This window comes from Budorcas taxicolor, chromosome 1 (assembly GCF_023091745.1).
Source record: "Budorcas taxicolor isolate Tak-1 chromosome 1, Takin1.1, whole genome shotgun sequence".
Taxonomy (NCBI): Eukaryota; Metazoa; Chordata; class Mammalia; order Artiodactyla; family Bovidae; genus Budorcas; species Budorcas taxicolor.
The window spans coordinates 132,134,122-132,158,089 of record NC_068910.1 but is presented as its reverse complement, the minus strand read 5'-3'; the positions used below and the strand labels follow the sequence as shown (position 1 = coordinate 132,158,089).

Here is a 23,968-nt window from a genome sequence, read left to right as displayed (position 1 = left end):
CTTTCAAGGAGCAAGGGTCTTTAAATTTCATGACTGCAGTCACCATCTGCAGTGAGCCCCCCAAAATTTTTTGGAACCCCCCAAAATAAAGGCTCTCATTGTTTCCATTGTTTTCCCACCTATTTGCCACGAAGTGATGGGACCAGATGCCATGATCTTAGTTTTCTTAATGTTGAGCTTTAAGCCAACTTTTTCACTCTCCTCTTTCACTTTCATCAAGAGGCTCTTCAGTTCTTCTTTGCTTTCTGCCATAAAGGTGGTGTCATCTGCATATCTGAGGTTATTGATATTTTTCGCGGCAATCTTGATTCCAGCTTATGCTTCATCCAGCCCGGCATTTCTCATGATGTACTCTACATATAAGTTAAATAAGCAGGGTGAAAATATGCAGCCTTGACATAATCCTTTCCTGATTTGGAACCAGTCTGTTGTTCCATGTCCAGTTCTAACTGTTGCTTCTTGACCTGCATACAGATTTTTCAGGAGGCAGGTCAGGTGGTCTGGTATTCCCATCTCTTTCAGAATTTTCCAGTTTGTTGTCATCCACACAGTCAAAGGCTTTGGAGTAGTCAATAAAGCAGAGGTAGATGTTTTTCTGGAACTCTCTTGCTTTTTCCATGATCCAGCGGATGTTGGCAATTTGATCTCTGGTTCCTCTGCCTTTTCTAAATCCAGCTTGAACATCTGGAAGTTCACGGTTCAAGTACTACTGGAGCCTGGCTTGGAAGACTTTGAGCATTACTTGGCTAGCGTGAGAGATGAGTGCAATTGTGTGGTAGCTTGAACATTCTTTGGCATTGCCTTTCTTTAGGATTGGAATGAAAACTGACCTTTTCCAGTCCTGTGGCCACTGCTGAGTTTTCCAAATTTGCTGGCATATTGAGTGTAGCACTTTCACAGCATCTTCTTTTAGGATTTGAAATAGCTCAGCTGGAATTCCATCACCTCCACTAGCTTTATTCGTAGTGATGCTTCCTAAGGCCCACTTGACTTGGCATTCCAGGAAGTCTGGCTATAGGTGAGTGATCACACCATCGTGGTTATCTGGGTCATGAAGATCTTTTTCATATAATTCTGTGTATTCTTGCCACCTCTTCTTAATATCTTCTGCCTGTTTTAGGTCCGTAACATTTCTTTCCTGAATTGTGCTCCGGTATCTCTAATTTTCTTGAAGAGATCTCATCTTTCCCATTCTATTGTTTTCCTCTATTTCTTTGCATTGATCACTTATCTCTCCTTGCTATTTGTTGGAAGTCTGCATTCGAACGGGTATATTTTTCCCTTTTCTCCTTTGCCTTTAGCTTCTCTTCTTTTCTCAGCTGTGTGTAAGGTTTTCTCAGGCAACCATTTTGCCTTTTTGCATTTCTTTCTCTTGGAGATGGTCTTGATCACTGCCTCCTGTACAATGTCATGAACCTCTGTCCAGAGTTCTTCAGGCACTGTCTATCAGATCTCAACCCTTGAATCTATTTGTCACTTCCACTGTATAATCGTAACGTATTTGATTTATGTCATATCTGAATGGCCTAGTGGTTTTCCCTACTTTCTTAAATTTAAGTCTGAATTTGGCAATAAGGAGTTCATGATCTGAGCCACAGTCAGCTCCTGGTCTTGTTTTTGCTGACTGTATAGAGCTTCTACATCTTTGGCTGCAAAGAATATAATCAAGATGATTTCTATATTGACTATCTGCTGATGTCCATGGTAGTCTTTTCTTGTGTTGTTGGAAGAGGGCGTTTGCTATGACAAGTGTGTTCTCTTGTCAAAACTCTGTTAGCCTTTGCCCTGCTTCATTCTGTATTCCAAGGCCAAATTTGCCTGTTACTCCAGGTGTTTCTTGACTTCCTACTTTTGCATTCTAGTCCCCTATAATGAAAAGGACATCTTTTCTGGGTGTTAATTCCAGAAGGTCTTCATAGAACCGTTCAGCTTCAGCTTCTTCAGCATTACTGGTCGGGCATAGACTTGGATTACTGTGACATTGAATGGTTTAGTAGCTGTTAATTGTATTGCTTTTTAAAACCTTTCTGTAAGTTTGAATTCTGTCAAAATAAAATGCTGTGTGGTGGGGGAAACAGGGATACAAATGAAAAAAAAAATGCTTTTCGGTCACTAACAAGAATCTCTATATACTGCTATGAAATGATTTACATAGTTAGATGGAAAAAGATTCAAATCAATATGAATAATATACTTCCATTTACAAAGGAATAATTTTAAAAGAATATATAAGTAAATATATAAATACATATTTATTAACATATGTGGGCTCCCCTGGTGGCTCACTGGTAAAGAAACCACCTGCAATGCAGGAGACCTGGGTTCAGTTCCTGGGTTGGGAAGATCCCCTGCAGAAGGGAACAGCTACTCACTCCAGTATTCTGGTCTAGAGAATTCCATGGACTGTATAGTCCATGGGGTCACAAAGGGTCGGACACGACTGGGCGACTTTCACTTCATTTCACTAACATATGCACAGAGTCCTTCTAGAAGGATATACCGGTGGTTGACTCTGGGGAGGAGAAATAGGAACAGAATTGCCTATTATGAAAATTACAGGCTCTGAAATTTGCCATGTACATGTTTTACTTGTGTATGCATGACTGTTGATATCTGTAGGATACATGCATTAACTTTTTAAAAAGTCATTATGAAAATATCCAAGAAGATGTAGACTTTAAAGACTATAAAGCCAAGCACATGACACAAACCCTACAATTTAAAGGACAGGTGGAGGACGAAATGTACCAGATAAACTGAACAACAAGAAGAGAAAGGAAAAAAAATACAATAGGAAAAATTGTTTCATGGCAATGAAGGGATGAGATTAAGTCAAGAATAAAGTAAAACATCAAACTATTAACAGTAATCTATTTTATTTGGTTCTAAGTTTTCTAAAATAAACATTATTTTTTAATTCAAACAATGAATTATTTTCAAAAGCAAGCACTGAACAACATGTGTGATGAGACAGAGAGGACACATAAAACAAGGCCTCTAGAGTGGCTGCAATATCTGGTGACCCAAAGGACACTGGTGAACTTAATGGTCACTGAAAGAATTATAAGGGCAGAAAGGGATCATGGTAAACCAAGAGAATAGAGGTAAGGGAATAGGGGCACAAGTGTAGTCTATGCTTTCAAAATATTAGAAGGGAACATACATCAAGAAGTTTTTTAGGGGTGTTTGTTTTAAAGATCAGCAGGCTATAGCATACTTATGAGCTGAGAGAACAGAGCCAGTAGAGAGGAAGCATATGAAAAACAGATGGATAGCTACAAGATGGGGAAACATGGGGCAGAGGTTTAGAGAGGGACAAAAGTGGGAGTCAGTGGGGGCAGGGTGGACAGTAGATGGGATTAAGGGTGAGGTGGGGAAGAAAGGGCTGAAATAAAGAGTTCAAAATTTTAAAAATCACATTCACCTTCAGAGGCTGCTAGGGTACCAATATACTGCTTGAAAAATAATTAATAAAGGGAAAGAATTTTTTAAAATAAGGATGTCAAGGTAAGCAGAAGCTTGCTATGATAGCCACAAAATGTATTAGAATGATACTATTTAAATGTCTGTAATAATTGAGAAACATTCACTTTTTAAACTTCAGTGAAAAAAAGGACACAAAGTTACATAATGGTATGATATGTGTGTGTATATATATGGTAGATATTAATAAAACAAGAGAAAATTGGGGGATTTTTCTTTTTTTCTTTATATTTTTCCTTCCAACTCTTTATGCACAGAACACATGAAAAATGCATTTATTTTTTTGAAGAAAGCAATCATTGCATCTTAACATAGATATAATGCTGCTGCTGCTGCTGCTGCTGCCAAGTCGCTTCAGTTGTGTCCAACTCTGTGTGACCCCATAGACAGCAGCCCATCAGGCTCCTCCATCCATGGGATTTTCCAGGCAAGAGTACTGGAGTGGGGTGCCATTGCCTTCTCCAAGATATAATGCTACTAAAGAAATAAAAACTTCCATTGAGCTTTAATAGGTACATAATTTGTTTAAAAGGTAGTAACAAATCTATGGGAAATAAAGAACTCCAGGAATAAAAGCAAGCTGACTTTTAGTTATAGCATCCATTACAAACGTCAGACATGACTGAGCAACTGAACTGAACAAACAATTTTGGAATCAGAGCCATAGTAATGAAGTGATCCTTGAGCCTCTGTAGTCTAAAACTTTCCTCTTGCAGAATAGAAAAATGATATCCAAGAAGGTAAAATAACCCATCCAAGGTCACAAAGTTTGCTATTAGCAAATGTGACCCAGGTATTCTGACTTCCAGGTCAGCATTTCTACTTCTGTATCAGAATACTCGTCTTTTTTCCTAGTGCACCACATGTGAATTACTTCTGGTTGGCATCAGTCTAATTAAGATCATCGTTCCAAGGCTGATCCTTAAAAGAACACAGGAAAAATAAGCCCAAAGTGATAAAAGCTTATGCATTTGTGAGGTGTCAATTCACAATAACATCTCTAAACTCAGAACAAAGTATGGAAATAAGTGAAAATAATCTAATTTACACATTACTGTGAATACCAAATCAAATTTACCAACTTGAAAAAAAGCTGTACTCATCCTAAACCTCCCCAGTCTGAACTTAGATACCAAAGGAAAACTTCACTACTGGGCATTGTAATAAATCACTTGTTATCACCCTAAGAATCAGTTATTAATCCAGAAGAAACAAACTTGTGCTGAACCTTCAAACGACATTACCTACATAGGAATGTTAATTCCTGTGGGTTCTCAAATTTAAATTGCCTCAGGCACCAAGTTACATACTAGAAGATAAATGTGGCAATCAGTTTTAATACTTAAGGACAGTATTTAGAATTCACAGCCTTAAAAAATCAAATTTGAAATTAATATCAATATATTGTTCACATTCAGGACACATACTATACATTTTCAGCTAGATCTAAAAATATGGCCCCCAAATAAACCCTTTGCTCTTAAATCAAGTATTAAAGAAATGCTGAGGCCACTTAATCTAGGTACCGTTTTTCCACTTCCTCTGTTACTACCATGATCTGCTGCTGCTAAGTTGCTTCAGTCGTGTCCGACTTTGTGCGACCCCGTAGACGGCAGCCCACCAGGCTCCCCCGTCCCTGGGATTCTCCAGGCAAGAACACTGGAGTGGGTTGCCATTTCTTTCTTCAATGCATGAAAGTGAAAAGTGAAAGTGAAGTCGCTCAGTCGTGTCCGACTCCTAGCGACCCCATGGACTGCAGCCTACCAGGCTCCTCCGTCCATGGGATTTCCCAGGCAAGAGTACTGGAGTGGGTGCCATTTCCTTCTCCAACTAGCGTGTGAGATGAGTGCAATTGTGCCATAGTCTGAGCATTCTTTGGCATTGCCTTTCTTAGGGATTGGAATGAAAACTGACTATTTCCAGTCCTGTGATAACTATATATATATATATATATATATATATTTTTTTTTTTTTTCTTTAGCATCCTTGCATTTGAACTGGGGGCATTGCTGCTGAGCTTCATGTCCAGCTCCTCTTGCAGATAGGTGTGGCCATATGACTAAGTCTATATCAGTGGGGTGTGATTAGATACAGGTTAAGTTCAGAACAGATAAAAGTTTAAGACCCATGTTCGAGATTTTGCACTCAAGTCTACACAGTGGACCACCTCAAAAAGATCTACTTTACTGATCAAAAATTATCTACAGCAACTGTAGAGATTATTCCAAACACAAAGCACAGTGATGAACAGAGAAAAGGCTACGAAGTATGTCTTAAATTCAGTGGCTTTAATGAGAATAAAAAGAACATTTTAACCAACACAAGTCACAAACAATGATAAAAGAGATGCTGAGGGAAGAGTAAAAGAGAGAAAACTCAGGTCCTTAATTTTGTATATATTTTCTTTCAGGTTAATTCAAGCTATAAAGGATGTACTGTTGAAATTAATCTAGTTTGCATGCCTAAACTCAACCTGCTAAGAGCTCTAAGTTTATCACAGTGCTCTCTGCAATCACATTTTTCTCCATTTGTTAGCCTATTATCCATTCCATCTTTCAGGAATCCAACACTACGTGGAATCCAACACTACATGGAATCCAACACTACACAGCACTCCTTCATTAGTTTCATAACAAGACAAGGAAACATATCTCCAAGCTCTAGTCACTTACCAGAACATTCTCTCTATACAGATGTAAAAACCCCAATAACTGGAACAATGGGAATCTCTACTTTTGGTACAGTGAATTTCCAAAAGCAGTAATTCTCATTTAGGTGAGAGGATCGAAATTTGCTGGAAAATGCCTTAAAACTACCAATGAGTGACAAAGTACCTGTAGATTACATTTCCCCAACTTTGTACTCTTTTGTTTCCTCAGTCCTCTCTTAAAGCATCACTGTTTTAGGAACCTCAACTGTTGATGAGTGTATTTGGGTTATGGCAGAACAAAGACTTAAAACAATGCTAAGAGAGTAACATAACCAGGTGTCCCTGGCCTCCAGATAGCTAATATCCCCACACGGAACAATTTACAGTTCCCTGGGTCAAGTGAGAAAGCAATGTTATTGGGGTGAATTTAGTCTAGGACGACAGTGAAAAAGAATTCCATATCAACCATCAGAAAGACACATCTTCAAAGATATAAACATCCCAAACTATAAAAGACCACTATAACTTTTTCCCCATTCATAATTCACCCCATGCTGCTTTCATACCCCACCACCACAGTTTTAAGGAACTGTTTAAAACAAAAAAACCCTGAAGCTCCTAGGGAAACTGCAGACTCTAAGAGACAATAAGAAGCTTCAAAAAATGTAGGGAAAATGCTCAGCTTCCTCTTACTCTCTATGAAAATATATACCTTTACTCTGCCTGAAATTTCTGTTTCTTGAAAATCTACCTATTAATTTGGATTAAGACAAGTGTTTTCCAGATTACATAATAAGTGCTAATAAATATTAATTTTTAGCATTTAAAATCTGAATGTCATATATTTATATGGTTCAAAAAGTAAAAATTAAGATATATATTGTGAAGATTCCCAATCCTACTCTGCTTCCTATCTATCCAGTTCCCACTACATTTATTAGTTTCTTATCTTTCCAGACTTTCCTTGTGCAAATTAATGCAAATTACAGTTATTTCCCAGGACATCTTGATGAGGGAAGCTGGGGGCCAAGCTGAGAGAGACTGGTGGGTACAATGTCAGAGAACCTGTTCTGTCTCTCAGTGGCTTTCTCAAAATGGCCATAGTTCTCAGACAGCAAAAATTTGTACATCCGACTATGAAATACAAATCAGACTCCTGAACCCAGGCTCCATTCTGGCTAGGGCTCTGGTGTCCCTACCTGGCCCATGTGAAGGGGAACACTCTGCCACTGTTAGAAAAGAAAGCCCCATCCACCATTTCTTAAGAGCTGGCCAAGTGTGTAGAGCCACACCTAAAGAAATATCAAAGTCCGGAGAATGTGCCTCCATTCTTTGCTAGAATCTGGTGGTGGTGGGGAGGTGTGTGTACATATGAACAGACTGCTATCTTTAGAGCAGCTTCAGGTTTACAGAAAATTTAAGCAGATGGTACAGCGAGTTCCCATGAATCCACCCTTTCCCCTACTCAGTTTCCTCTATCATTAGCATCATGCACTAACATTGCAACTGATGAACCAACAGTGACATACTATTACTAACTGAAGTCCACGGTTTACATCAGGGCCCACTCTTTGTGTTGTACATTCTACTGGTTTTGACAAATGTATAATGACATAGGGCTTCCCTGGCAGCTCAGACAGTGAAGAATCTGCTTGCAATGCAGGAGACCCAGGTTCGATCCCGGGGTTGGGAAGATTCCCTGGAGAAGAGAATGGCTACCCACTCTAGTATTCTTGCCTGGAGAATTCCATGGACAGAGCAGCCTGGTGGGCTACAGTCCTTGGAGCCGCAAATGAGTCAGACACGACTGAGCAACTAACACTATATGTGTACTATAATGACATAATCACTATTATAGTAAGAATTTTTTCACTGCCCTAAAAACCTCATGCTCCCTTCCTCCATCCCTCCAAATCTTTTCACTTATTCTCTTTATAGTTTTGCCTTTTCAAAATGTCATATAGTTGAAATCACTTAGTATATAGTTTTTTTTTTTCAAACTGGCTTCTTTCATTAAGCAATATGAACTTAAGGATTAGCCATGTGTTTTTGTAGCTTGATAACTCACTTCTTTTTATTACTGAATAATATTCCATTGTATAGTTTGCTGAAATCTGTTTATCCATTCACCATTCACTTTTTTTTAACATGATAGATTTATTTGGATGTATTTTGCCTTTTTTTTTTTTTTTGGTTGTGCTGCATGTGGAAACCTTAATTCCCCTACTGGGGATTGAACCCATGTCCCCTGCATTGGAAGCATGGAGTCTTAACCACTGGACTACCAGGGAAGTCTCCAGTCTCCTTCATTTTATAAGAAATGAAACTGAGGAACCAGAAAGTAAGGTGAGCAATTCAAGGTCACAGAGCTAATCAGTAGCTCAGCTGGAGTCAACCCTCTCTCTCGCTCATCCACAAACAAAAATCAGCTCTCACACTTCTATACAACTGTTCTTTCCACTATATCAAGTTTTTTTGTTTTTGTTTTTTAAAGGCAAGAGAAGATCTTATTTATTAGCTTTTTCCAGTCAGCAGCCTCCAAATTGCCTTTGTTTCTTTTTGGCAGGTTGTTTAAGTGGCTTGAAATTGATGCCCTACTAAAATAAAGCTAAACAGCTAAGCAACCAGGGCAGGAATGCCAAGAGACAGCAGCCAGCTGCCCTGTGCCTGAAAGGGAACAGGGGCTTTACCTGCAGGCCCAGGACGTTCAGGAGAGGAACCAGGAAGTCATAACAAGACCCCTAATCCCACTGGAGGGACAGCTCGGCTGCCTGAAAGCTGTGATGTCCTCTGCTCTTGGCTTCATATGGCTGAGGACTTTCAGAGGGTACTCAAGATGCCACTCTCTTGCATATTCCCCAAACTAACAGCAACTTTAAAACAATATAAAGTCCCTGGACTGGGTTCTTACAAATGATATTTTTAGCATAATACTGGCCAAAAAAAAAAAAAAGAGAGAACTAATTTACAATGTGTAAGTGTCAAAAACTTCAGAGAATGTGAGTAAAAACAGGAAAGGAAAAGGGGAGATGTGCGTAAACTTCAAGAAAATGTTTACAAAAAGAGTAAGAGAAAAAGCATGTTCTGATAGCTATAGTCTCTGGAAGAAACTCCTCTGGAAAACAAAATAGTTGGCAATATCTGAAAAAATTAGCGATTTCAGAGGTAGCCATCAATAAAAAAGAAAAAAAGAGCAGATAACTAGGGAGGAAACCCCAAAGCAGGACGAAAGCCTGCCTATGAGTGCTCTCCTCTTTCTTCCACTTATCTCTGTCTACTCAGGTCCTTCCAGGTCCTGCTCACTGCCTCCTCAGAGCTTCCTTCTCGTACCCTGACTCCTCTTTCAAACTCTCTGTACTTGTCATTTATTTGTGGACTTCTCTGCCTCCCAATTCAATTCCAGGGCCTGAGACTGCAAGGCCCTTGTCACACATATCTTGGTTTCCCCAGAACACCTCTAAACAGTGCCTCCTGCAGAGCAGATAATAAATAAATATGTGTTAGTTAAGTCGAAGAAGCCAACTAGAAAGCAGTGTTTCTAAGAGGAGAGGAAACTAGAGTAGTACAAAGGATACAAAATCTGAGCACAGTAAGTTGTACTAATGACCAAATCAATCTAAATCAATTGTGTAACAGGTAGAATCAAAAAGCACAGTCACCTGAAATTGCAGAAATAGCACAGTACCTGCAGGAGACTTTCTATGGCATGAAAGCCTCGAATTAAATTCAGAGCAGCACATAAAAGACTAAGGATAAATGCCACAATCCCTGAAAGAGTTGCTGGTTCCAGTCTCTGGTGAGCTGAAAAATAAAAGAAATGATCAGAAATGAACATCAATATCTCACATCAATACCTATACTTATATAAAATGAAATTCACTACCCAATTTGTATGGATAAAATATTGGTGAATCTTCATAAAATTATTTAATAATATACCTTACAAATTAAATACTTTTTTAAATGCAAAATGTCTGACATGACAGCTTCATTCCCTTGAACTCAAGTTAACTTTTTTTTCTACATTTTTAACAAGGACACCTAATTTGCATTTGGGGTACATAGTGCTAAGGAGTTCTCACATTTGCCAGTAAACCATATAGGAAAAAAAATCTTATTGCCTAAATATGTCTACCATTTACAAGTAGCTGCAAATATGTATATTTTTTTAGCTGCAAATATTTGCGAAGGTGACTTTGCTCAGAAATTCACTGCATAATTCCTATTTTTTCTGAAAATGCTTAGGAGACATTTTAAAGGATAAACATAGCTTGCTTTTAAGAAAAGCTCTTCCTTATTTGGGTCCCAGGGCTATAAATACCACAGGATATATGTGAAAGCTCATCTATAACCACTGATCTGAACTCTATAATAGAATGGACTCTTACAGTTATGAGGCTCCTGGTCTCTGAAGACCACTTGAAGATAAAACAACAGTTGATGAAGTGACCAGTTTATTTTATAAACACATGCCTTATCCATCGGGGCTTTACAGTGTAACACACTTAGATATACAAGAGCTTCCCTTCATCATTCTGCAGTTAACAAAATTAACTATAGAGTCTAAATGAAAACACAAAATTAAATACATAATCATCTAGACCTCAAAAGGGAGAGAGAGGGAAAAAGAGGACAACAGAACTATATTTAGATCATTTTATTTTAAATCACTGAAGTGTAAAAGCCCTCACAATGAAGCTAATGAGGTAGAACATTAATATAAAGGCTTAAATCTTTGCAACTTATATTCAACAATTACAGCAGAAAAGCATCCCTAAATAATTCATAAAAACACAAAAACCCACATGTCACGAAAAAAGTTATTCCTCAAATTCAGTAGGAATCCAAATATAGGATATATTTTCTTAAATTTCTTCTGTGCCAAAGCTAATTGCTTGTTCTCCTGGTTAATTTCTTTGAAGTCACTCAGTCGTGTCCGACTCTTTGAGACCCCGTGGACTGTAGCCCGCCAGGCTCCTCTGTCCATGGGATTCTCCAGGCAAGAATACTGGAGTGGGTTGCCATTTCCTTCTCCAGGGGATCTTCCCAACCCAGAGATCGAACCCGGGTCTCTCTCCTGCATTGCAGGCAGATGCTTTATCCTCTGAGCCACCAGGGAAGGCTTGAGATTAATATGAAAGCAAAAATTAAATTTCTTTGTAAAGTATTGGTACCAGATTTTCTATCACTAGGGAAAAAATTGCACAGCTTAAGAATCTATCCAATGGTCTAACAATTAGTCCTATTCTGCATCCCTCCCTCCATCCTTCTCCACTCCCTCTGGGTAGTAAGGGGGAACTGACCTCCAAGTGAAAAAGAAATCCTTAGCAAGGACCTCACAAAGCTACAAAGCTACCTGATAACTAAACAGATTACAGAAATAATACTTCTAATGCCCATGGGATTTTCCAGGCAAGAGTACTGGAGTGGGGTGCCATTGCCTTCTCTGCAAGTATACAAGTTTATCTTACAAAAAAATCAAATAGTAATCTATACTGTAATTAAGAACCATAGCCTTTTGTGGTCAAGTAAGGAATGGCCATTCTTTAATGAAAAAATATTACCATTTTAATGTGTTGATCAACACCTATTTAAGAAATAAATAATATTTACCAAGTTTCTAACACTTGCCTCTTAGGCCCTTGGAGCACTGTCTTTATAATGATAGTATATGACTTAAAAATTATTTCAAATAACTAGAAACATTTTTAAAGGCATTAAAGCAAATGACAAGCCTCCTTTAACAAGGACAAGGCACAGATTATGTTGAAGGACAGGCTGGAAAGGCACCAAATCACCACAAGAAAGAAAATTCTCAAGTGGAGATTCCCCCACTCCCACCCCAACCCCTTCCTAAGACCTGTGGGAACGCTTACTAAGAAAAACTCCACCTGCACAGAATGTGAGGCTGACACTTTGTAAGGACACTTTCTCATTTTAATGAATTGAACGAGATATTTAATCACATTTCAATGAATTATATTACATATTTTTTATTTTATAAAACAGATTTTAGATGAATTATTATCCACAAATGCTTACTTCACATTTTAATTTGGCACCATGATTGGTACTATTAGGTATAAAGCAGGTTTAGAACAGTAAGAAATGAAGAAATGAGAGGTAATATAGAAAATAATAGTTTTGTTTAATTCAAAATAACACTATCGGGTCACTTTTTATTTGTTTAGCTATTATTGTCTTCTGCTATGATGCTTTTTTTAAAATTAGTCTCCTTGAGCCCAATAACTGCATTTTCACATCAAAATTAAAATTTTAATGTGCCAGTGATTAATGGAAAGTTTAAAAAAATTCCTAAAGAAATAAGAGCAAATCTCTTGGGACAAAAGGGCTATTGGTTATAGTGAACTTATATATTTATTCAGCATACATTTTTGGGCATGATTCTGTGTAAGATGCTGTGCTTTACAGGATTAAAAAAAATGAATTACCCAATCTGCCCACAAGGCACTTCTAGTCTTTTACAGCAAAATGGACAGATAAGCTCATGGAAGTAATAAGCATTCTAAATTAAGAGTTAGGGAATTTTGAAGAAGAAAGGTGACACGGGAGTGGTAAGAAAACCAAGGTAGGTCTTTAAAGATGGTTAAAACCTAGACACGTACAAACGGGAAGAACTGTACTCCATACACAGAAAAGAACATGAGGAGCCTGGAGATGAAAATGGGAGAAGCAAATAATAACAGCATCAACAAAAACCACTGCCACTACTTCTAATCCTTCTAATAGTGGCTGCTCTCAATGTACCAGGCACCAAGTGCTTCATATATACAATCTCATTCTATCCTTCCAAGAATTCAGTGCAGTACACACTACAGTTGTCGAAGTTTTTTCTAACAGGAAACTATGGTTTAGGGAGATTGAGAAATTTGCCCAAACTGAGTAAAGGAACTGACATTTAAATTTAGGTGGGTCTTCCCAGGTGGCACAGTGGTAAAGAATCACCCTGCCAATGCAGGAGATGCAAGAGACCTGGGTTTGACTCTTGAGTTGGGAAGATTCCCCGGAGTAGGAAATGGCAACCCACTCTAATATTCTTGCCTGGAAAATTCCATGGAAAGAGAAGCCTGGCAGGCTACAGTGCATGGGATTGCAAAGAGACATGACTGAGTGACTGGGCACACACACAGCCTGACTCTAGAATTGATGCTCTTAACCACTTTGCTATTGGACATTGCTACTGGTTTTGTTTTGCTCAAAAAGATGTTTATAAAAGTAGGAAGAAACTAGATCAGAAAGGGAGGCTAAAGCAAATTAACAGTCTGAAATATGAGGCTAAAAATTATGAACAAACTCAACAACAGGGAAACATGGAAGAGCAAGATTTATGATAAAAGCTGTTCTTAAATAATACTAACCTGTAAATGGGTTGTAAAGAAATTAAAGGTATAGAGAGATACATAATATTTTCTTAGTGCCTTCTCACTAGGGATACACAGTCCCATTTATCCTTCAAAACAGTGTACTTCGTAAGGTAGGAATGACTAAATTCTTTGTGTTTGAATTTTCTCACCTACAAATTAAGGTTAAATAATTTGCTCTAAGATGGCTAGTAAGTGCCATCTTCACAATCAGCAGTTGGGTCTGAAAAGCCCATGCTTTTCTACAATTCTGCATTAAGAAATTCATGAGTGAGTCATTGTAAGATATTGACTGAATTGAGGACCTGAATTAGAATAGTGAAGTAGAAATGGAAAAGAAGAAAGAAGTGAGAGAGATTAGAGAGTCTAAAATTATTAGACTTGGCAACTAACTAGATGTGGGAAACAAAACAGAAAAGAAAAAATCAAGGAAAATGCCAAGGTTCGGAGTGCAGGTATTAGAAAGATAAGGGTATTATTAGCAGACCCAGTGGAAGAAACCCAGGTTTGATTGAGAATGGAGACATTTTAAACATATCAAACTTGAAGTGATGGTGAGATATGAGATATGTTTAATAAGCAACTGAAGAATGCAAGAAAGGTGAGTTGGAAAAACAGATGAGGTCTGCATCTGATGGGAAGGGTGTGGATGAGATTACACTGAAGGAAGTGAGCCAACAGCAAATCCTTGGTAAATACTACCTTCACAGAAAGGAAGAAGAGGCAGGGAAGACAGATGTAGAACAAACAGAAGAGGAGGGAGCAACAGAAGCTCAGGAAGGGGAGGCCATCAAGAAGATGTGGATTACAATGCCTGTAAACAGGCCAAAGACAATCTGAACTGAAAAAGAAAAAAGATTCGATTTACTGACAAAGATGGTTCTGACTCTTCAGAAAGTATTCAATGGTTTCAGAAGAGTGGCTGAAGGTGAAATTCAGACTGCAAGGAGTTAAATAACTAGTAAAGCTAAGAGACAGCAGCAGTAAGTGAGCACTTCTGCAGTTACAGGAGAGGAAAACAGGACGACAGCTTGACAGATACAACAGGATTGGAAAATAATTATTTTTCCCCAGTAATGGGGTGGAGGAAGGAGACTTTAATAAATTTATAGGTGGAACAACAAATTCAGAGATGAAGAAATAGAAGAATCAAGAGAAAGGAAAAATAATTGGTGAAACAGAGTACCAGAACAGTCATAGTGAGTATTCAAAAAGATGGTCCCATTCTAACCTCAAACCTCATTAGTGTCTATGCTGAGTCAAAGACAAAGTTCAGAAGTTGCAGTCATTCAGTGATGTCCAAAACACCTGGAGACACAGGTTTTAAAACGCAGAGAAATTTTAAGTCAGTTCTATCTAAATGAGCATAACTTATTACTAAATTATGACTGAGACAAATTGAAAGGTATAAAAGCACACTATTTTTTTTCACTATAAGACCCTTTCTTATCATTACCACTTGTCAAAAATGTGCATGTCCTTCAAGTTTCCAAGGTCTAAAAGTGTTACTTCCTTTTTATCTTAGAGCATGTATCACATTCTACCTTGTATTTTATTTACTGACTTTTACTTGCTTTTCCCATCTTGAAACCAGACATGTGCTTACTGTCTTTATAAAATGCTTCGGAGGGAAAAAAGCAATAAATATTTGTTAGATTATGAGGGTGTGTGTGTGTGTGTGTGTGTGTGTGTGTGTATGAGAAAGAGATTGGGAAATCTACTTGCATTGTGGGACAACAGCCAAATACAGCCACATTTTTAGGCAACTAATAAATTGTCTAGAAAATTATATAGATTAACAAAACGCTGATTAACCACCAAGTACTTACGCTAAAAACAGAGGTATTAAAGAAACTAAGAAACGTGTATTAAATTTAGGGTTTCATAAATCTGTTTTGAAGGGTATAAAATTTAAAAGAATAACAACATTAAATGTTGGTGAGGATAGAGGGCAATCAAAACTCTCATACACTGCTTGTGGGAATGTAAAATGGCACAACTACTTCAAAAAACTGGCAGTTTCATGGAGAGTTAAACATCCACCTAACCCATGACCTATCAACTTGACTCCTAATACTTACTTGAGAGAAATGAAAACACACAGCAACAAAAGATGAATGTTTATAACAGGTTTATCTACAATAAGCAAAAACTGGAAACAAGCTAATGTCCAGTGTTTACCCACTCTGGATAAACAAACTGTGGTATGCCCACACAGTGACTATTACTCAGTGATGGGAACAAACTACAGAGATGCAACATACACATATGACATTTTATTAAGCAAAAGAGGCTGAACACAAGAATTACACTACATAGTCTTGTTTACATAAAGCTCTAGAACAAATAAAACTAATTTAAGGTGAAAAAAATCTCAATAGTGGTTGTCTGGAGTAGGATAGAGATTGACTGAGAAAGGTCACAAAGAAACTTTCTAGGGAGATGGAAATGGTCCACACTGTGATAGGTGTATGTACTATCATGGTTTTTTACTCTGTACTTTTGATGCTTTGACATCTTGGGGCCTTGCAGACATCGAAGGACTGCCTCTCCCAGGACTATTTAATTACTAGAGATGGCAAAAAACTCACCTGCAAGCATGGCTTTCATAAGCAAACCCCACATCTGGAGCCCACACTCCTAACTACAAGGTTCTCATACCAAAGGGCACTATTCCCCTGCATGAAGTACCCCAGGGGCAGGTATCACTACAAGTATTCAAACTAGCCAATCTTAAATGTACTTTCTCTGCCTCTCCCGTTCCTTCCTGGGGAAGTCACAGCAAAGCCTCTTACCTCCTAATCTGTTGGCCATGCCATGCCATATGTAAATAAGAGTAAAATCTATATTTTGAAACAGAGTGTGGTTTATACACTAACTGTTATATCCATTTGTTGAACCATACAGCAAATATCTGTGCATTTCAGTATGTGCAAATTTCCCTTAAAAAAGAAAACTGTGGCAAACTATTGGGTATAAGATAGGCTCAACAATGTGTTATACAACATGGGGAGTATAGCCAATATTTTATAGTAACTGTAAATGGAAAATAACCTTTATAAATTGTATAAAAACTTAATTTAAAAAGAAAAAGAGAAAGAACTGTATAATTTATCAAGTGGATAAGTGGGTAATGAGGGGAGGTATAGATGAAACAAGAATGTCAAAATATTGATATAATTATAACAGTTGGATGATGGATACAAAAGTGTTAATTATAATATTCTATTTACTTGATATATGTTTAAATTTTTCTATAATAAAATGTTTAAAAAAGAAAACAAGTAAAATTAAGACATAGTATTTAACATATTGACCCCAGCAGAACATCTGTAGAAAAAAGATATCAAAAGTAAGAGAGAAAAAGGCCTGCAAAATAATGTTTATCAAATAACTATTAAATAGATTCTAAAATAAATTCATTTAGGAAAGACAGCTGCAAAACAAGAAAGTATATTTAAACTGGGAGACTATACAGAAAATATTATGCAGGCCTGATCTGAATTAAAAACAAATTTAAAGTTAATATTATGATAATCTCCAACTGCCAATTACTTTAAAATTTTCTCTTTCTTATGATTTTTCTCTCCTTTCTTAAAACAATAACAAATTCCAGATTTCTCCCCATTTTTGAAGTATCTCCTATTTGGTGATCCAAGATACCATTGCAATCTACACATCAGAGTAGAGACTTATGGAAGTTAAGTAATACAAGGAGTTTCTAATAAAATCTTCCTCCTAGTAGGTCAAGTTGAACCCCTACCCCAAATTAAGGTAATTCTCCTGGATCCTGAGTATATATTTTAATGAACATATATTCTTAGCAAGTGCTAGACCTATGGAATTAAAACTACTGGAGAAGGAAAGACCAATGGAAGTCTTGGAGCTCCCTCAATCCAAATATCATCAAAAAATTAATCCCTAGGCTAACTGCAGAGATTGGTGTGACCACCAGAGGCTTGCTTAAAAAGATGCATAGGTGATCATCACTATCATCCTATCATCCTCCTTTTTAACTTTCTAGTTTGTCTCCAAAATAGGTGCATCATAGAGGATGACAACAGATTACTGTAGGTTTCAACCGCACATGCTTTTCCAGATGCAGTCTCCAGGTGGAACAAACCAATTAACTCCCTGGCACACAGGTACTAACTTTTGTACACTTTTTTTTACCTATCCTAAAACAGAAGATCAGAAGCATTTTGCTTTTACTTAATACAGATATCAGTAAATTTATCATATTGCCACTGCTGCTGCTGCTGCTGCTAAGTCGCTTCAGTCATGTCTAACTAGGTTTTATCAGCTGTGTGCCACTGATTTGTCTAGAGCATGGGTTAGCAAACCATGACCCACAGACCAAATCCAGCCTAGCACCTATTTTTATAAATAAAGTTTTACTGCAAGACAGTTTCAGCTATTCTTTTACATACTGCATATGGCTGTTTTCATACTATACCAGCAGAGTTGAGTAGTTATAAGAGAGACCACATGGCCTGTAAAATATAAAATATTTACTACCTGGCCTTTTACAGAAAAAGTTTGCTAAATCTTGGCTTACAAGCACTTAACATCTTAACACCTCATAGAATATTGTATTCATCTACTTCATTGAGGACCTCACGCTGACAGGACCTGAAGAACAGACAGTATATGCTTTGTGTTAGATATCTTGAGATGACATATATGCCAGAGGGTAAAAAATAACCACAAGATTATAAAAGTCTACCACCTCCGTCAAATTTCTGGTGGTTAAAGGTCTAGAGAACATTGAAAGTAAAGATCAAGTTGCACCTTTCCACCCATACCACTAAGAAAACATATATTGCTTAATATGCCTTTATAGATTTGTATATAATGCTTCAACATGTTTACTAAATGACAATGGTTAAGGAGGGCCTAAAGCAACAGAAGGATCCAGACTTCAATACAGGACATTTTTCTACTCAGCACTTATGACCCAGGGATCCAATGTTGCTAAAAATATCTGTGGGACTTCACTGGTGGCACAGAGGATATGAATCCTCCTGCCAATACAGGGGACACGGGTTCAATCTCTGGTCAGGACGATTCCACATGCTGTGGAGTAACTAAGTCCATGTGCCACAACTATGGAAGCCTACATGCTCTTGGGCTCTTGAGCCACAACTAACAAGAGCCCCTGTGTCACAACTACTGAGGTCCACATGCCCTAGAGCCCCCACGCCATAAGTGCTGAGCCCATGGGCTGCAGCTACTGAAGTGTGTGTGCCTAGAGCCTGTGCTCTGCAACAATTTCAAGAAGCCACAGCAGTGAGAAGCCCATGCACCACAACTAGAGAGTAGCCCCCACTCTCCACAACTAGAGAAAGCTCGTGTGCAGCAATGAAGACCCAGTGCAGCCAAAAATCCACTAATTAATTATTAAAATCTGTGGGTAAGAGGGATGATGTTTTGAGCCTGTAGTAAACCTGGAAAGAAAAATCATAAAAGAGGCTCCAGGTATTCTGAAGCAATGACACAGCCCTTAGGCAAAAAATGTTTTCATTTTCAGAACTAGTTTTAGGCTTATTAGCCACCACAGAAGTCCATACCACAAAATATCAGATATATATATATTAATAATCTCTCTCCTCTTTTTTTGTTTTGTCAAATAGGGCAGTTAAGGCATGAGAAATTGTATTTTCAACTACTGTCTTTTCTCAATCAGAAGTTACCTTGTCAGCGTATCCATTGGAAAGAAAGACTATAAAACCCAAAAGAACCACAAAAACTGACAAATGAAACAAGGAGGTATAATAAGGCAACAAAGAATGGAAAATAGATCAAAAGTAATCAATACAAAAAGAGGCAGAAAAAGAGACATGTGATCAAAACCCGAAAGAACAAAAACAAATAACCAAGATGATAGGTTTAAACCCAAACATACCAATAAGCACACTAAACATCAATGATCTGAATACATAGGTAAACAGCAGTCAAACTGGATTTTTTCCCCAAAAGACTCAACTACATGATACCTAAAAAAAAAAAAAAAAAACTCTTTAAATATAAAAATACAATAGTCTCCCAAGGCAATATAAATAAAAGCAAAAATAAACAAATGGAACCTAATCAAACTTACAAGCTTTTGTACAGCAAAGGAAACAATAAACAAAACAGACAGCCTACAGAGGGAGAAAATATCTGCAAATGTTTTAACCAACAAAAGCTTAAACTCCAAAATACACAAATAGTTCACACAACTTAATAACAAGAACAAGGAAAAAACCCAATCAAAAAATGAGACTTTCTCCAAAGAAGACATACAGATGGTCAACAGGCACGTGAAAAATGGTCAACATCACTAATTATTAGAGAAAAGCAAGTTAAAACTATCATGAGGTACCACCTCACACTGGTCAGAACAGCCATCATTAAAAAGTCTATAAATATCAAATGCTGCAAAGGGTATGAAGAAAAGGGGACCCTTCTACATCTTGGTGGGAATGTAAGTTGGTACAGTCACTACGGAGAACAGTATAGAAGTTCCTCAGAAAACTAAAAATAGAGTTGGCATATGATCCAGCAATCCCACTTTGGGGCATATATCCGGACAAAACTGTAATTCAAAAATGTTCACTGCAGCACTATTCACTAGACATGGAAGCAACATAAATGTCCACTGACCGATGAATGGATAAAGATGTGGTACATATATACAACAGCATACAGCAGCATGGACTTTGAGATTATCATACTAAGTAAGTCAGAAAGAGAAAGACAAATACCATGTGATATCATTGATATGTGGAGTCTAAAAGATGACATAAACATGTCTATAAAACAGAAACAAACCCACAGACACAGAGAACAGACTTGTAGTGGCCAAGGTGCAAGGAGGGAGGGTAGGGATGGACTGGGAGTTTGGGATTAGCAGATGCAAACTACTGTATATAAAATGGAAAACAAGATCCTACTGTATAGCACATGGAACTACAGTCAACATCCTGTGATAAACCATAAAGGAAAAGAACATGAAAGAGAATGTATAATATAGATAGATATGTATAACTCAATCACTTTGCTATAAAATAGAAATTAACACAACACTGCAAATCAACTATATTTCATTAAAAATATATAAGTAAATGTATATATTTTAAAATATATAAATGTAGTTATTTAAATTAACTAATTTATTTAAATATTAATATAAGTATTTTTTAAAATACATTTACCTATTTAAAAATATGTTAAAAATAAATGTTAAAAGAAAAAAGATGGTAAAATATATCCTAATTTAAAAAAAGAAGATTATCATTGCTCTATTAATAAAATAGACTGCAGAGCTAAGAATATTACTGGGTATAAAGAAAGTAATTTCAAAGGACAAAGGAGTACATAGCACCAAGGGAACAATCCTAAATATTTAATGAGATTTAAAATACACAAAATATAAACAATAAGGAACAAAACATAAATTTGCAAATAGAGTAAGAGATTTCAACACCCCTTTCTCAATAATTAACAGAAATAGAAAATCAGAAAGGTATAAAAGACTTGAACACCATCAATTAGCTTGATCTAAATGATATTGATCACCGATAATGATATATGATCATCTAGCCAGTAACAGTAGAATACATATTCTTTTCAAATGAACAGAGAAAAATTACTAAGATATACTATACTCAGAGAAAACAAAACAAACTCAATAAATGTAAAAGGATTAAAATTATACAAAATTTGCTACCTGGCTATAGTGAAATTAAATTTGAAATCAATAACAGGCATCTGAAAAATCTCTATATATTTGAAACATGTAACATATTTCTAACAAATCCATGGATCATGAAAGAAATCAAAAGGGAAATTTAAAAACCATTCTGAACAGACTGAAAGCAAAAATGCAATAGATTATAATTTAAATTCACGAAATGCAGCTAAAGCAATATTTAGCGGGAAATACACAGTACTAAATGTCTGTATTAAAAAAGAAAGTTCTGAAGTAAACTATCTCAACTTCTACCTTCAGTTCAGTTCAGTTCAGTTCAGTCACTCAGTCATGTCCGACTCTTTGCGACCCCATGAGTCACAGCACGCCAGGCCTCCCTGTCCATCACCAACTCCTGGAGTTCACTCAAACTCATGTCCATTGAGTCGGTGATGCCATCCAGCTATCTCATCCTCTGTCGTCCCCTTCTCCTCCTGCCCCCAATTCCTCCCATCATCAGAGTCTTTTCCAATGAGTCAACTCTTCACATGAGGTGGCCAAAGTATTGGAGTTTCAGCTTCAACAGAGAGTGAAAAAGTTGGCTTAAAGCTCAACATTAAGAAAACGAAGATCATGGCATCTGGTCCCATCACTTCATGGGAAATAGATGGGGAAACAGTGGAAACAGCGTCAGACTTTATTTTTTTGGGCTCCAAAATCACTGCAGATGGTGACTGCAGCCATGAAATTAAAAGACGCTTACTCCTTGGGAGGAAAGTTATGACCAATCTAGATAGCATATTGAAAAGCAGAGATATTACTTTGCCAACTTCTACCTTAATAACCTACAAAAAGAAAACTCAACTAAACTCTAAGGAAGCAAAAGATAGGAAGTAACAGACATCAAAACATAAATCATGAAACAGAAAATGAAACAATAAAAAGTCAAGGTAAGCAAAAGCTAGTTTTTTAAGAAAATCAATAAAAATTATAAACTCCATAGGAGAGAATGGATGCATGTTTATGTATGGTTGAGTCCCTTTGCTGTTCACCATGAAACAATCACAACATTGTTATCAGCTGTATCCCAATACAAAATATATTTTTTTAAAAAACAAAGAAAAATGATAAACTCTAAGAACACTGATGTCAAACTTTATGCCCCAAAATTCAATAACTTAGGTGAAATGGACAGAATTCTTAAAAGAAACAAACTAATAAAACTCACTCAAGAAGATAACTTGAATAACTACATTCACTAAAGAAACTTATCTGTAAACAAAAACCTTATCACAAAGAAAACTAGAAGCTCGAAAGGCTTCACCTACTAAATGCTTAAAGAAATAAAACTTCTACAGAAATATTTCTCAAATTTTGAAGAAGAGAGAATACCTTTCCATTTATTCTATGAGGCCAGTTTTTTCATGTTAGCAAAACCAGACACCCCCTCCCCTCAAAAAAACAAACAAACAAACAAAGGAGGAAAACTACAAACCAATTCCCTGATGAATATAGGTACAATATCTTAAGAAAATTTTAGCAAATTGGATCTGACTATATAAACAGGATAATACAGGATAAACCTCAGTGGGGTTTATCACAGAACCACCAGATTGATTTAACATTTGAAAAGCTACAATCATCTCAATAAATGCAGACAAAGCATTTGACAGAATACAACTTCAGTTCCTGATAAAAACCACTCATCAAACTGGGAATATAAGGGAATTTTCTCAACCCGGTAAAAAGGCATCAAATATAAACCTTAAGTTAATATCGTATTATAAGTATTTAACTGTTTAGACTGAGCTTTTCCTGGTAAGATCAAAATCAGGAACAAAGCAAGAATATCCATTCCTGGTACTTTATTCTTTCAAGATATCTTTGTTAACCACAGAATTCTACATTTGCAGTTAACCTCTCTTTTAGAAGATATTATTAAGTTGCCTTCTGGCCTCCACGGTTTCTGTGAGAGGGACAGAGAGAGAGAGTGTATGTGTGTGTGTGTGTGTCTAATGGTTTGCATTCACATAGTCTGGTATCCTCAAGGAGTCTGGTTATTTTTGATTGCTTGCCAATCTATTTTCAAAATCGTATTGTAGACATTTAAAGCTTGTGAGACTATTTCTTCTAGGAAATTTGTTTGTTTCTGCCAGGATCTTTGGAGCAAAGCATGGTGTAATCAGCTCAATTCAGTTGCAGAGACCAATATAGTTCAAAACTAAGCTGCAGTCCTGATAAAGCCTATCTACTTCACATAGAAAGCCTACCTACTTCGTACGCCTTCCTGTCTATCCTTTTCTTAGAGTGCAGAAATGCAAAATCCTAACCCAAAGCTGAAGAGCTGCTCATGAGGTTCAACACCTTGGTGGGTTCTGCTCTCTAATCCCTGTCTCCCAAGTCTTGAGAGGTTATCAGTAGTTCCCTCCAGAATTGGAAAAAGCCTCCCCACCAAAAAAGTAGTTCCAAACATTGGGCTCATTTTTCTGAGCCACCATTTTCCCCTGTAACCTAGTAATTTTTAGTAATCTGTTAGGTCTCCAAAGACTTCAGGAACATTATATTTTAAATTAAATTCTACATTAGACCTGTTATTCTATATAATATATACATTCCATTTATCTCATCCACATGTATTTCATGGGACTACTGGTCTGAATGTCTTCCCTGGGGGCTCAGATGGTCAAGAATCCACCTGCAATGCAGGAGGCCAAGGTTCAATCCTTGGGTCAGGAAGATCCCCTGGAGAAGGAAATGGCAACCCACTCCACTATTCTTGCC

General features: G+C 37.1%; 1 protein-coding gene across 1 annotated transcript in view; it reads right to left on the bottom strand.

Annotated features, from left to right (window-relative positions):
- Window positions 1-23,968, bottom strand: part of SEC22A (SEC22 homolog A, vesicle trafficking protein) — an 86,022-nt gene that overhangs the window by 14,233 nt on the left and 47,821 nt on the right. Inside the window, exon 5 of the mRNA XM_052643542.1 lies at window positions 9,819-9,934. Coding sequence (XP_052499502.1) covers window positions 9,819-9,934 — 116 coding nt within the window. The remainder of the gene's footprint in view (window positions 1-9,818; window positions 9,935-23,968) is intronic.